This window comes from Struthio camelus, chromosome 10 (genome assembly GCF_040807025.1).
Source record: "Struthio camelus isolate bStrCam1 chromosome 10, bStrCam1.hap1, whole genome shotgun sequence".
Classification (NCBI taxonomy): domain Eukaryota; kingdom Metazoa; phylum Chordata; class Aves; order Struthioniformes; family Struthionidae; genus Struthio; species Struthio camelus.
The window spans coordinates 26,603,579-26,618,768 of NC_090951.1; the positions used below are offsets into that span (position 1 = coordinate 26,603,579).

At 44.0% G+C, this 15,190-nt stretch overlaps 1 protein-coding gene across 1 annotated transcript in view; it reads right to left on the bottom strand.

The window, feature by feature from the left end:
• Nucleotides 1–15,190, bottom strand: part of PLEKHG4 (pleckstrin homology and RhoGEF domain containing G4) — a 117,875-nt gene that overhangs the window by 39,780 nt on the left and 62,905 nt on the right. The window contains exons 9-11 of the mRNA XM_068955459.1: nucleotides 14,657–14,773; nucleotides 11,781–11,879; nucleotides 9,574–9,722 (exon numbers count right to left, since the gene is read on the bottom strand). Of these exons, the coding sequence (XP_068811560.1) occupies nucleotides 9,574–9,722; nucleotides 11,781–11,879; nucleotides 14,657–14,773 (365 nt within the window). The remainder of the gene's footprint in view (nucleotides 1–9,573; nucleotides 9,723–11,780; nucleotides 11,880–14,656; nucleotides 14,774–15,190) is intronic.

Consider the following 15,190-nt stretch of genomic DNA (forward strand, 5'->3'; position numbering starts at 1 on the left):
CCAGCACCTCACTCCTTTGTTTCAAGACATAAGCCCCGCTCTTTTCACATGTTCTGCCTCGCCTGGCTCGCATTCATTAAAACCTTAACATCTAGTTGTTGGTCTTCTGTTGCATCTCCAAGGGAACTCCATTCATACGTTGTCAGCCCTTGACAGTTCAATTTTACTGGCCAGACAGGCTCCCTGACCGACATCCATCTTTTACTGCCTTACATAGAGGAAAATATAACCCTTTTCACCCTAGTATTATAAAAAGTAGGTAGACAAACTGAGCCAAACAAAGAAATCCCTCACAGTCCATGGGAAAGCTTGTTTTTTCAATTCACTTAAACAGTGCCCAATGGAGACTTCCTGTGAGAACTGAAGTGCCTAAGTGCGTTCGCCCAACTCTGTATACATCTGTTCACCTATCTACAAATGTCCATCCTAAGTCATTTATAGTATAAACTCAATGATATCTTGCAATAGGGAATTCCACAGGACAATTATACCTTGTGTAAGCAAATCTTTCTTTTGCAGAGGCAGACTTAAAAGTTTTTCATTCCTGCCCTTGATTGCTTTCAAGGCAGCTTGGAGTAAACAAATAAATACCAAAAATGTGGTTGGAGAAGAAAAAGTGGCTTGTAACCAACTACACAAAGCGAAACACATGGTTAAAAATCTGGAAGAGATTTTGACAGCGGCCTGTGCAACACTGCTTTTCTTCCTCAGAGAGTTGTCTGAAGCCAGTGGAAAGTTTTGTCTCAACTTAGATTTGTTTGGATGCATTGAAATTTCCCTGCACATGTGAGTGTGGTAGAAAGTCTTTTACTACATTCTTCCATAGTCAAATCATTCAAAGCAATTTTGCCATAGTGCAGGGTCAATATAATTTATAACAAGAAGGAGTAGCTTGATGTCAGTTTATGTTTCCCCAAATCCTGTTTTCATTGGGCAATTATCATTTCAATGGAAAAGGTTCCAAATGTCTTCAGTTTTCTGGAGAAGTGCCCAACTGTTGTATAATGTTAGGGTAATTTTAAACCTATAATTTAGAGAGAGGGGGAAAAAAAAAAACCCAAAAACCTATTTCTGTCTGAATCCATGCTTCAAAACACTAGCCTTGGAGAGTTACACTTCAGTTTTCAAAGCAAAATACCTGACTTGTTTATGAAAATATATGGCCACTGAAGAGGTCTCCAGCAGGAGAAAAGGAAGAAAACTGCTCTAACAGCAAGAGGAGCAGAAATAAAGCATGTGCTAAAAGCAGAGCACATCCTCTGACTAACCCTGGTCAATTTTTAAAATGGCAAAAGTCCAAGGATGGAAGGAACACTGCCTTTTGTTCGAGTATTTGACAGTGCTTAGGCAAGTTTACTCTAGCTAACTTGTACAGGCAAATCAGATATCCTTGATCATCCTGTAACTTAGAAGAAACATAGTCAGATGCTACAACATTAGCATCATCTAGTCCCCCACTCCTGGTGTTGAACTTCCCAAGTGGATGTCTCTATAGGTTTTAGTAGAAAAGGAGAAGGTTCTGGCAACCAAGAGATTTAAAAGCATGTTCTGAGGATAACGCCCAGTTCACTTGTGCTGACACTTGGGCTACGGTCAGTTACATGTCCTAGACTACCTTTCAGGCAGAAATCCTTACAGAATTGCAGGGTAAGTATTATGTGCCTTAGGACTGTTTTGCTGGAACATAAATGCACTAGAGACTTTCCTGGTCATTATTGCATTTCAGTAGCAACATACCTGATTGCCACATTTGTAACAATCCCATAAAAGGAAGTCAACCTCCAAGCATGTTCTTGTTCTTCAAGCTGAAAAGTTTGCATCCAGCTGAGGTTATCATCTGAAAAAGCCATGGTGAAGCTAATGCAGGTTCTGCTAAATAAATTGTAATTACTCTCCAGCTGCTGCACTCGAATAGCCACAGTGGTTTTATTTATCTTATAAAAGCACTTGAGCAGCTGGATACAGTTTTTAGAATACCAGAGTGTCCCTAGAAAGGCACAGCGGTCAAATACCAAGTTTGGGGCTTTTTGTTAGATTCCTGCCGTTCATGATGGGAACAGTATTTCTAGCTAAGTCCACAGACCTGATTGAGGCCCTCCTCACCGGGTTATCCATCAAGCACATGCACTGGGAACATCACCAACCAATTAATACGTAATTGCTTAGAGAATTCTCTTCGGAAGCACAGTTTACGTAAACTTTTTTTTTTTTTTTTTAGCAGAAGTATATTCTGAAGTCTCTTTAAAAGCAATGGGATTGGAGCACACACTTAAACAAGGGTCCAAGTCCTCTCCCAAACTGCTGCCTCAGATTCCTTTGCCAGCCTGACTTGCATTCAGTTACAATAAAGGTGCGTTCAGACTTCAGTTGATTTTAAATCCCAGTTAGCTCTCTAAAACTGATTGGAAGAAAAACAGAAGAAAAACAGACACCCCAAACCAAGAAATAGCCTACTTGCGGGGAAAGCTCATGCCAAAGCAGAGCTTGAGAGAGGATGTGGCAACACTGCTCTGGGAGCACCAAGCATCAAGCTGTGGTTTTCTATCAGGTGTAAAAAGCTCCCTACCTCCTAATCTCATGCCATTTACATTAACCCATTTATGTATATACTTTTTATCTAGTGGCCGCACTAGTGCGACCGCTGTGCTCCTGGAGTTAGTATTGCCATGGCTTTAACACGCCCTGGTCAAATCTATATGCATTGTCATTTAAAGCCACATACCTGTTTCCCTGATGCGCCCTCCTTTTACACACTCCTTATCTATACGATACAGGTATGAGCAATGACTGTGCTATTAACTACCATAGCATTAGAAACATTTACCCCAACTTGACCATACAAAAAACCGTGCTTACGGGTCAGTTTGGGCTGAGCCAGGAACATCAAATGGTTCAGCTAACATCCTATACTGGAAACTTTTTGCAATTTTTTCCAGGCTATTTTTAAACAGTTAAAGCGCACTGTGTCATTAAGCACCTAACACCCCGTCGGTATGAAGATCGCAAACAAGAACAAGACAGAAGTTCTTTTGGGCAAATTCCCCCTGAATCCAAGACGACTTAGGACATAAGACAGAAGAAAATAAAATAAAACAGCAGAAGGGGAGCTGAGGGGGGTCATCTCATGAAAAGCCTCGAAGAACAATGAAAACTTACCTCTAAAGATCTCTGCAGTCTTTTACCTCTCTGCAAATGCCACAACTGGCTCCACATAGCACTTCACACACGCTCAGAACAACAATGCCTCCACACTCCTTTATGTGCAGAGCAACAAGGTTTGTTTAATGTGAGCTAAGTGCTTTTCACCACGCTAAAACCACCACACAAACACAGGGAACAGGTTAGACTGTGAAGAAGATGAATACCAAGCACTAAGGTATGTGCTTGGACAGAAATGTCACCATGCGCTCCTCCCTCCACCTGACACAAACAAAACAAAACAAAACAGAAGAGCACTGCCCCCCCTGCACTGCTAAGGGCCAAAAGTTTAGTGTTTGTCAGCATCTTCTGCGTCACCAGTGACAGTCCAGAGGCGTCTCACGTAAGAAAGCTGACAAACTCTGAGACCAGCATTTAAGCGCAGTTTTCCATCTCACTTCAAGCTACAGTGAGAGTTTGTCCAAACCAAAAGATGAAGACCCCAGGAGAGATGTACCAGCCTGGCACTGAAAAGTGCATCTCAATAGAGTGTGTCAGAAGTGTGCACTACGTAAAAGTGGTAGCACTAGAGATACCCAAAACTCCAGAGAGGTGGGCAGATGAGCTAGAGTTAGTTAAGCAAACCAGGAAAATGGCATCACTGAGAGGGACACAAGCATTGCCTTCTTTTAAGCGCATGCAAACACACAAAGCAGCGACCATCACACTGGGCACTGCACAGACAGAAACAAACACACCTCTAAAGCAGAAAGGAGATGGAAGACGACAGTAATACCTTCAGGAAGGCTTTCTCAAATGCAGTTCACCTGGCCATGACCAGCAATACATGGCAGTAGCTGTCATCTATCAGGCGCACACTTTCTGCCTTTCAACCCCAAAATGCTATCCTACCCAATCTCCCTACCCTGGGATCAAAACACCAGACACTGTCTCCCCTCTTCCCTCGTCTCCAACTCGCCTCGCATTTTGGATGGCCAGCTCAGTCTTCCTGTCTCTACAGCAGATGGACAGCTCCAGATGGTGCTGAGGTAGTCCCTCAGCAGGCCCTCCTGGAGCTCCTGAACGCTTGTACTCTGTCAAGGTTTACTTCTGCTGGAAGGAGCTCATATATCACCTTGCAGAGTGGCACGTGCCCTTAAACTGTCTTGGAACATGAGTTGCTACTAACAGGAGTGTTGCTAGTCCTACAGCAACACACAGATATACTACATTGCTTCATCCACAGCAGAAATCCCTAAATTAATTGGCCAGAGCTTAAATGACTTCAAGTACATCTAGTTCCTCGATACTGCAGATGGAAGTGGGGTAGAGAGGAGTCTGCGCTATACATATAGCGGATGGTCTTTTGACTATTTCAGTTGATTTAACTCTCTTTTGTTGCCAGCACCACCAATGCAGCTATTAATTGTTCAGGGTGGAAAGACCATTCTGCTCATGTGCAGTGATCTTGCTCAGAGCACAACATGCAGCTCCACGCTGGCATTGCGTGTGGAAAAACATCTAGGTCTTAATTTCAAAGGCCTTAAGCGACAGAGATTCCATCATATCTCTTGGTAAGATGTTCTAGCTGTTACTTATGTCCTATCATACCCAAAGATCTGCTCTGAACTTTGAACCTGCCTAAATTTCATAGCTTCCTTTCATTGATCTCCTTCTGCAGAATCAGGTTAGGGGGCAGTACCTACTGCGCAGCTTCTCCACAACCAGATCACGCAAAGCAACCAAGCAAACACAGAGGCTGGAGACCAAACACTGCCCAGACTGCACAGGGGCAGTCATACTCAAGTGAGTAAGCTGTGCTCCAATTATGTACACTTCAGTACAGCTTAAAGAGGTCCCATGAGCCATGCTACTGCATACAGAAGGTGGCCCAGAATCCTTTGCAGCCGGGTACAAAGTACAGCATAGGCTGTTAGCTGTAAATTCAGTCTCTCTGTTGCTGTAACAGAGTCAGGCTCTTAGCTTAGCTCTCCTTGGGAATCTGGCAACTTGTTGCTCAGGAAGCCTGCTCTGCGCTGTCCATTACCTCTGCTCAGCTCAGGTCCCCACCCAGGATTTCCAAGCAGATCACCAAGCCACTCTAAAAATAGCCAGCTCACAAAACCAGCTCTTGGCCGTAGCCACTCCACCCTTAAAGTACAGAGGCTATACTGCTTTCTGCAAACAAAAGGAGAATTTACTCCTCCATCTATTTATAAGCTGCTTATTCACAGCTCGCAAGCACAAATTCTTTTCAGATGAAGAGCTTGAGGGAAGAGGTTTTTGGGTTTTTTTCCTAGTTCCATGTCGTGCAGTGCCAAGCACCCAACCTGGTAATTCTTTCACCATCTGAGGCGTCTCTCTTTCCAGCCCTCACATCCAGTCTTGGGGCTATCTTGTTCTGCATGTCGGCAGACATGATGCAATCCCATTCCTCTGCCACACTGAGGACGTAGGTTTGCTGGTAGAGCCAGGCATGCACCAGGTATATTCTGGTTCTACTAGCATAAGGCACCTTTAAATTAATATAAAACGTTTGTATTTTCTTAATCTGCTTCTGACTCATAGCATATCTAGAGGACAAAAGCCATCACCGGACACCTTGTCTAGGCAAATTTTGCCCACAGCTTTTGGCTATGCTGGCAGAGCAGCGATATGAGAAAAGCAGTGGGAAATGTTTCGTTCAAGACAAGGTTAAAATTCTTTGTGTCTTGTTGCCTAGCCCCCACACTACTGACTCTTTAGTAAGAGCTCACACTACTGCTGCCTGCCTTCTAGCTGCAAGGCTTATGGTGGAAGCATTGGAGAAGTCTTCTAAATCCACCACAAAAAAGCAGCAACGCGTTAGTACACCTTTCACAACTGGCTTAGTAAGTTGCCCCCAAGCCACAAGTTGGTTGATTGATACACTAGGTATCCAGAAGCCAAAGATATACCTGCCAGCCAACTTTCCATAACATATGGAAAAGACCGAGACAAAGACTTCCTGTCCAAAAGTGCAAAAATTAAAGTGATGGACCTTTCCATGGCATTTTTCCACGCTTACCAACAGGAATTTCAGCGAGGCTAATAGTGCTGCATTTCAATCCCCAGAAAGGCTGGAACAGTACAACCTGGAAGCTTTCAATTTTTGTGCTGACAGACCTGGAGAAGCACTGAGCCTTCAGTGCAACAGATGGTGTGACAGCAAACGTGCTGGGTGTAAAATCATCCAGATCCACCAGCAATAAAGAAGTGGCAATGATGGCTTTAGCAGTTCACTTGCACTTTTAGGTGACCAGCCTGTGCTGAAGCTATCATTATAGCACTTAAGGAGGTGCCATAAAGATACTAGCTCATCAGCACCAACACCCACACCAGCTCTAGGCCAGATTCAGCCTGGTCTTTCAAGGGTTAGGAGAGTGGCGTGGGACAAGCTGAGCATGCTGCATCCCCTTAGCCAATTCCCTGTTACAGGCTGTCTGCAGGGCTCCTATTCTGGTAACAAAGCTCCTTGTTAGCTCCCAAGGAGTTCAGCTCAGCACACACATTTGCAGCGAGCTGGTACCAACCACACATGCACTCAGCTTTAGCCAAGAACAGAAGCTGTAATCTCAGTTGCAAGCACAGATGTTCAGCATCTCTCTCCCACAGTTCATGCTGGTCACTCCATCCTGGAGTACCTGGTAAGACTCCAGTGAACTGGGAAAGTGGCTGAGATTCAACAAGATTGCTTGGAGGGATCCGCTTTTCCCTGGGTGGACTGGCAGCTGGATGGGCAGGGCTACCTTTTACGGTGGTGGGGAAGAGAAACTCCTGGTCAGCTCATGCTGGGAAACAGAGAGAGAGTAGTTACCAGCAAAAGCCACTGCTGTAGTGCACCAGAAAGGCTGCTACAGCATCTCTCCTCTACCAGCAGGGACTCCCAGAGGCTCTTAAAGCATCTGTCAGACAAAAACAGATGTACCACAACACATTCCTCCTATATGCTCCTGCATGACCACATCTCTGATTGGATGAAATCAATTTCTGCAGGAAAGGAGCCATGCCTCTAGTTTAGTAAATCCCCTCCAAAGGCCTGGGTCAGGTCTGAGCAGCAGTGAGATCCCACTGCTCTGTGTCACAAAACACTCCAAAGGGCGACTCTAGCTCTCTAGGAGGGCAAAGGAGGGAAAGATGCCAAAACTAACCTCCAAGGGAGAAGTTTCATTACTAAAGAATGACTAAAGTAAGCCTTGTTTGCTATGTGCTCCTGAAAGGTATTTGGCAGATAATATTTGACTCCAGGGAGCACAAGTCTATTTCCTTGCCTATTTTAGCATACATATCTTTAACCTGCAGTCAAGCATTAGTTACGTGTTTTCATATGGACTTGTCCGTCTCTGTTCTTACTACTTCACACCTTTTAATTGGTCACGTGAAGCCGTGTACATCAATAGCTACTCCACATCAGTCTTGTACGCTAACTACAGGATTTTTTGTTACTATCCTGCTTTGATCATAGGCATTACGGAAGCCTTCAAAAACATGACATAAGCCCAAACCTTTACAGGGTTAACAAAGCCCCAGCACCTACATCAGTTTGGAGAAAGAGAGCTAAACAAGCAAGTGCATAGCAGTGCCTTAAAGAAACTTCTCTGGTCAAGTGACAGAGCTTGCTCCCATCTGAAAGGATCTCGGAACAGTGGAAAGTGGACTTCTTTAGTCCTCTACCCTGCACCTGAGTTACAAGACAAGCAGGTATTTCCTTATTTAAAACACTATGTGGATTTTCATTTCTGCAACTGCTCCAAGGCTGGAAGAGGAACAATATTCTCATTCTATATTTGTTTTGCTTCTCAGGCTGGGAAGCCCCTCATATACCTGACTCCTAGCATATATTCTCCACTCAGACTGTCAGGCAAGGAATATAACCTGCACAGATTGAATTAAACTGAAAACATGCTACACAGCCTTAGCATGCACTCAAACACTGTACAATCAAAGCATTGTGTGTGTCCCCCATCCCTGTCCTTGCTACAGCAATCAAAGTAGTGGATTTTGCTTAAGGGCTTTGCCAGATCAGGTTTCAAAGTTGATCATTTTCCTGTACAAGAACACAGGTTTAATTTAAAAACAAAACAAAACACAAGAAGCACAGCATTCTCCCCACCCTCCTAAAACTCTGAAGCTGCTTGTTGTTTGTAGATAATGTTGCTTTTAGAGTCAAGCAAACAACAAGCAAACAAAACAACAACAACAACAGAGCAGCACTAAATACGCTTTTCACAGCATGCTGGGGTGAAAAGGCTGTATGTTACTAATTCTGCCCAAAATTGCGTTCAGAAGCATACTTCAGCAGAAGTGTTCACACATGCGGATGCAGAAGACTGTCCACATGACCTGCCACAGCTGATGACAGGAGTCAGAGCAAGCAGGGACAGGAAACCGTTACATGGTCTGTCCGCATCCTCCCCTTATCTCTCACTCAGCACTGACAGGCCAACTCCTGTCTCCAAGTGACACGTGGCAATCTGTACTGTCATCCATTTGTTGAATTTTCAGAGAAATGTTATACTGTTTCCTGTGTCTGGGTGAGATAATTTTGAAAGCTTTTTTTTTTTTTTTTTTTTTAATCTTCTCTTAGTTGCCTCTTTTAAAACCTTTCAGCCTGAGATGGAATAGAAAGTTTAACTAGAGTGAGACTGTGGAAGCATGGAGCCATTCCATGCTACCCTGTCACCTCCTTTGCCCCCATCTGTATCCACATGCCAGAATTAATCTGACACTCAGGCTGGAAGCTTCTAGGTGCAAGGATTGTCTTTCTACCTTGTGTTTGCACAGCACATAGCATAGAGGCCTTCACATACTGATTCGCTTCAGGTGTTTTAACAGTACAAACATGAATTGCACAACACCCTCGGGATTTCAAACGGATGGCCTCTCTCATTCCCAGCTTCTCATATCAATTCTGCAAACAGGCAGTGAATATTTATGCAAACCACACCAATGCCAAGGAGATCAGAGCCTGCTAAAGCCAAAAAGTATTCCTCTCAGTTAAGGTCTTTGGGAATTGCCTTACAAAAGGATTGCCATGCTAAATCACATAGTGATAATGTCTCTCACCTAAATATTCATCACTGGCATCATCAATTAAGGCTTGTGTCTTAGAGATGCACAAAATATCCAGCCCTCTCCTCACTACAGAACATGAGTCTGATTTGGCTTGGAAAAGGAACTCAAATATTTAACCATCTAAGAGAATTCACCTAGTCAGTAAAGGACAAGTTCTTGGACCTGGAAAGATGCAGCAAGGAAGTTAAGAGTAAAATTCATTATGCTTTTCATCTTTGCTGTTTTCAGCAGAGGCCTCACTACATAAAACTGTTCTCTAGCCTGCACCAAGGAAGGGTTGTCCCACAGTGCCTGCTGTTTGCTCATCTCTATCTCCTCCTTTCCCACTCTCTCAGAGCTTACCTGTAGTCATGGGTGAGGGTGACGCAAGACTCCTCCTTCCTCAGTCTGGCCAGAAGTGCTCCACCCTCTAGCTGGAGCTTGACCAGCCGTGTATCTTCAAGAACGTTCTTCATCAACTGCCTGTAATTCTGCAGCAGAACAGCTGCCTCCTGGAGGGATTTCAAGAGTGGAACAAGCAGTTACTGCAGTGTACTGGCAATGAGGGTACAAGCAAAAACCTGTGCCCACCCCAAAACACACACAAACCACATCTCAGCCCATTCACCTTGGCCCGCCCTAAGAAAGGAGGAGGTTGGTTCCCATGGTTGTTTCTCTCAAGCTGGCCAAGCCCAAAGTGCTAAACAGCATTTCCTTATACTCTTGATACTTTCCCAAACAGTATAACACAGTATAAAACTGAAAACCAATTCCTATCACTGTCCATACTGCATTTGCTGGGCAAAGCAGGAATATACTTTCCAGCCTCGTTTTCCACTCGCAGCTAGCTCCTGCTGATTCTTAGAACCTGGACCTGTGGGGCTCCAAGCTGTGGGACAAGATGCATGTGAAGGGTTCATGGATATACATGCAGAAAGGCCCAAACAGGTCACTATGGCATCCTCCATTGCTTTACTGCTGGGACACTCAGTGCACACCTGGCAGCAATTTCCTACCATGGCAGCTTCTCAAAAAAAGGGGACGTAATATATCTGCAACAACACTGGATGGTTCTCGATACTCTCCCTCTTCTCATCTCCTTCCAAACTTTTGCAACCATGGCTCTGCAGCACAGCCATGACCTTGTGAACACTGACTATGCTGTCATCTAACTTTATTCCACATCATTCAAGCTAATCCAGTGCAACAGAGCCTGAGGCTGCTGCTCAGTACAGTACCAGAGCCACCAAAGTTGGTTCCAGCTACAGAGCTGTGGTGCTACTAAGGAAGCCTGGGTAACCAAAAAGATAAGAATTATAGAATTTCTTTCAGACATGCCCAGAGAGAACCTGAGCCACACAGAGGAACAGACTGATGTAGTCAGCTAGTCCCTCATGTACACCTTGAAGGTGCATCTTGCTTTTGTTAACAGAAAGCAGCAATTGCAGAGCCATGTCAACATGGTGCCTGGTACATCTGCAGAACTGCACATCAGAGAGCATGGCTTTCATCCTACATGTTTTTATGCTGTCAGAAAGCACAGGCTCTTGTACAGATACCTTTATTGTTTGTTTCAGACAGGAGGTTACTTAGTTTTAGCCATCAGCCTCTATGATCATAACTCTCGGCAACAAGCAACTGCTGTAGTTAAAGGGTCTCTGCTTTACGTTCATCCTTCCAGTGCAGCATAATCTTGCCTTGCCCCTCAATACGATTGGCTCGGTTTATTGAATCACTGAAGAACTTAGTGGCAGAAGGAGAACAAAGATCCACTCTCATTTTCCAATCTTTCTCTCTCCTTCACTCTCTGGTAAAGCAAACTGGGAAAGATTTGTGCAGCACAGTTTCACTAAAATCAGTATTAGTAGGAAACTCACTTCCCCTCCTTCCGCAACAAGTTCTTCAGCCAGTCCAGCAGAGGTCGAGGAGGAAAGAAGATACACTTTCGTAACAGTCTAGTGCCCTCCCTAAGGTAATTTCTACATATAACCCCTCTGGGGCTAATGTAGATCAGTGCTCTTTGGATATAAACATGATCGAACCCTCGTTATGCAAACATTCCTCCCTGTCGCAGCTAGAAATGCAATTCTATTCTATGTTGACATTTCCTCAGAAACACAATTACAGACAACTTTTCTGTAGGGCAAGAGGAGAAACAGCTGAGCTAGTTCCCTGTGCTTTGCCCTCACTTCTGCATGGCTATGAACTCAGCTGCTGGCTCTCTTTGGTGTTTCTATTTCCTACCAATGCTATTTTGTCTCTATGAATTACTCAGCTCTCCCATCCCTTCTCTTTTTCCTCCTCTTTTTTTTCCCTGTGAAGTCTTTCACAAGTCAAGAGGAAGTCTCTTGGGATGACACTGAGGGATCAGAGAATCAGTTTCTACTGCCAATGGGCTCTACAGCACTCTCGCTTTATTTGGATTAGGTTCTACTAGCTCACTTCCCTGACACCTCTGCAGTGATGCTCAGAACAACCAGCTTGCAAATATAAAGATATAGTTTTTCTGCAGCTATCCAGCCCCTGCTCTCTTCTGTCCCAGGCCCACATGTGACAGAGGACATGCTTACCTCAGCTCTGTCTGGTAATCTTCCAGATTCCACACTATAAATGGCTCCCTGGAGGAAGGCACAAGCACCTTGGCATCCTTGTAGCAAATGCTCCAGCTTCTACAAGAAGAAAGGATCAAGGATCAAGTTAATTGTCTCAAGGCAGAAGACAAAGCTGTCTTTTTAGCTTGCAGAGGGCTAAAAGGACAGATATCAAGAGAGGATCAAACACATTAACCCAAGGGTTCAATTACACCATTCTGCAAAGGCCATATCAGCCATAAGAGCCTTCAAATGCATAACTCTATACCGACCTTACAAAACTGCATACTCACAGGATGTCTGAGCCATATTTTAGAGAAAGGAAATCAGTATACTCGAGACCCCCCCATTCTTCTACTATTAGCACTTCTTATAACTTTCCACCAAGAAAAAATTACAATGGCTGCATTTTGGAGGAACAAAACTTAGAACAAGAACTTGGAATTTTCATACTTTAAATCATTCCTCTTTCATATTTAAGAGTACTGTAAACTAAAGGTTAAGAACTTGGCAGGCTTCCACAATTAGAACTAAACACCTTAAATTACTGACAAATTTGAAATCCCTGCTCTCTTCTGGAAAAGAATAAGCATGTTACAGGGGTTGAGGAAACTATTCTTTAGAAAAGTCACCAATTTAAGCCTAAGGAGTGTCAGATGCCACCCTCTAGTCAATAAAATCAGAGGAGGGACAAACAGCTATTCCAAAGCAGGCTCTCAAAAAAATATCAGCTGTTCAAAGCTGCTCCCAGTCTGGAACGTTGCAACAGCCCCAGTAGGGACAGATGAGTGGGCAGGATGCAGGTGAGATCACAGAGACAGGAAATAAACGTTGTTTGCCACATAGCAGCAGACCTAAAGCAGTTGAGCATGTGGGTCATTATTACATACAGTGCATCATATAAATACGCAATCCATACAGATTGATCTCTGTACTGCCTTCCTTTGGTAACATTTTGCATGTTAAAATGTAAGACACAAACAAGAGGTAGTCTGATTATCATGCTTGTTTCCTTCAAGAACAATCCTTGTGCACAGACTGAGCACCTCAGCTCTCAGGCTTTTCTTGAGTCTGTCTAAAAAACTAATCCATATCCTCTTGCAAAGCTTATCTGCTTCCACACTGACAAGTAAACCTAAGTCTCACATCCTGGCCTAGGCACCTCAAGGAGGCTTCTGTATCTCTACTGCATCACCAGGAGTTCAGAGGAAACTTGAGTTTTAAAATTGGATTCTAAAATGAGTAGGGAAAGAGGAGTTAACATTGTGCACGTGCTAAGCTTAACTGCTGAAGCTTGCCACCAAAAACGTGGTGATATCATCAGCGTTATTTTAACCAGCTTCAGATACGGCATTGTGTACCACGCACCACTCTGGGCAGTGAGATCAGAGCTGAAAGACGACAAAATCTTTTGGAAGTAGAAGTGATGGTTCTCTCATCCACAAGGGTGAGCAAGTCAAACGCAATGTGAAGACAGCCAATTTGTGTGCAGATTTACTGAGATTTAATCCCTTCTCGTCTCAGTGGGCCAAATCATGTCTCAATATAGCTTTTAAAGATTCAGTAACCACAATATCCATGGGACTAAAGCCCCCTCCACAACACGAGCGTACACAGCTGGGTACTGGGGCGATAGATACTGCTTTTGTAGCTTTCTGGTAGTCTGCATATACCATGCTGCATGGCCAGCAACTTCTACAACATTCCTGCCATGAATGACCAGCATGCGCTGCACTGGTGGCTGCAGCACCCTTTGCCAGGGGTCGTCATCTTTATACGCTGTAGCTGATACTGCAGTCACAACCCCTCTATTCCTGAGGCTCAACCTGGGCCAGCTCAAACATTCCCACAGAGTGGTCAGCCTCCCTGCATCTTGGCCTGGCTCTAATCCACAGCTAATGCTCATTGTAGATGTCTTGACCCACAACTCTCCTGGAGAAAAGCACAAAGGTCAAACAAGATCATGGTATTAAGGCATACTCAAAGTAGCCAGACAACAGGGGGAAGGGCTGCTGGTACTGCCTTCTACTGTTATCTCGGTCCTACTTCTCACTGAAGGAAATCTGTATGGGGAAGCTTGTTTCCCAGCCCCACACAGCCAGCTCTCAGAGAAATAAAATGCTCTGCTGGGCTGAACCCCCTTCTCTGTATTTTTAGTTTAAATGCTTTCTAAAGAGTTCAAGTGTAATGAAAATTTTGATAAATACTTGAACTATAAATCAGAGAGGAAAGAGAAGTTCCTAGAAGTATCTGACCAGATTATGAGCAACTTCAAAGCTTCATACCTGCCAGGATTGCAGTTTTCACTGAGGAGCTCTTGGCTAACTCTGGGGAACCTGCTCCAAAACCAGCAAGATCTAACCATTTTTATTATTCTTGAGTGCTTGACTGTTAATTTAAAGGCAACATGATACTAGCATATTCTGCTGAGATTAGCATAAGAAATCTTCTGCCCTTCAGCCTCAAAGTGCACCTGAAGAGCAGTACCACCATACACCACAAACAAAACAACCTGCTTCCTTCTTCCCTTCAAAATATGGTCAAATCTGAATTTATGCATTTTAAGCACATGAGTTAAGAACTAAAGTTACAGTTCCTGCAGTCATGCTAATAGGGCACAGGGTGCATCCATTTTATGAAGACAATATTAGTATCCTTTTGATTACAGATTCTGTCACCCATATACGTTGGTTACAAGAAATACCACTTCGTCTTATAACGCCTGTGGATTCAACTCTTCATGGACTCCTCTCTCTTGCTTCAATTCAGTTACCATGCCATTTCTTTTCTCAGATACCTGGGAACACCTGACAGCCCCAGAGAGACAATTAACAAGTGCAGCACATCCTACTTACCATGCGGAAGCTTAACCAGTCCTGGTGGCAGTAAGGGAAGGTCCCATCTAGTTCTAGAGGCAGCTGTGAACTGTCTATATGCTTATGGAGGGATTTCATGGAGGTGAGAAGTTCAAACTGCACAGAAATGGAAGAAAGAAAAGCACATTTGCGTTAGAGAAAGAGCACTGAGTGGCAAGGAGGAGAGGAAGGTTAACAAAAGACAGCATTTCTTTATCCATTAACCTTGCATAGAAACAAGGCACACACTTGGTGTATATCTGCAATATGAAAGAGAAATCAGCTCAGTTTCAGAGCAGCTTGTTGTATGGTTCAGTGGGAGAACCCTGAGGGAATTCAAGTTGCAACATGCTGTTTCACCAAGGGAAACATCTGTGATATAAGTCTGGCAGCAGTCAGACTTCTCTAGCTCTGCTTATACTAGGAGGTATTGGCTCAACTCCCTCATATGCTCACATATTGTGCTGCAATTCACATTGGTTTAGAGAGTCTAAGAAATTAAAACCAGCACCCAGCTTCCCTGTTTTTCCTGGA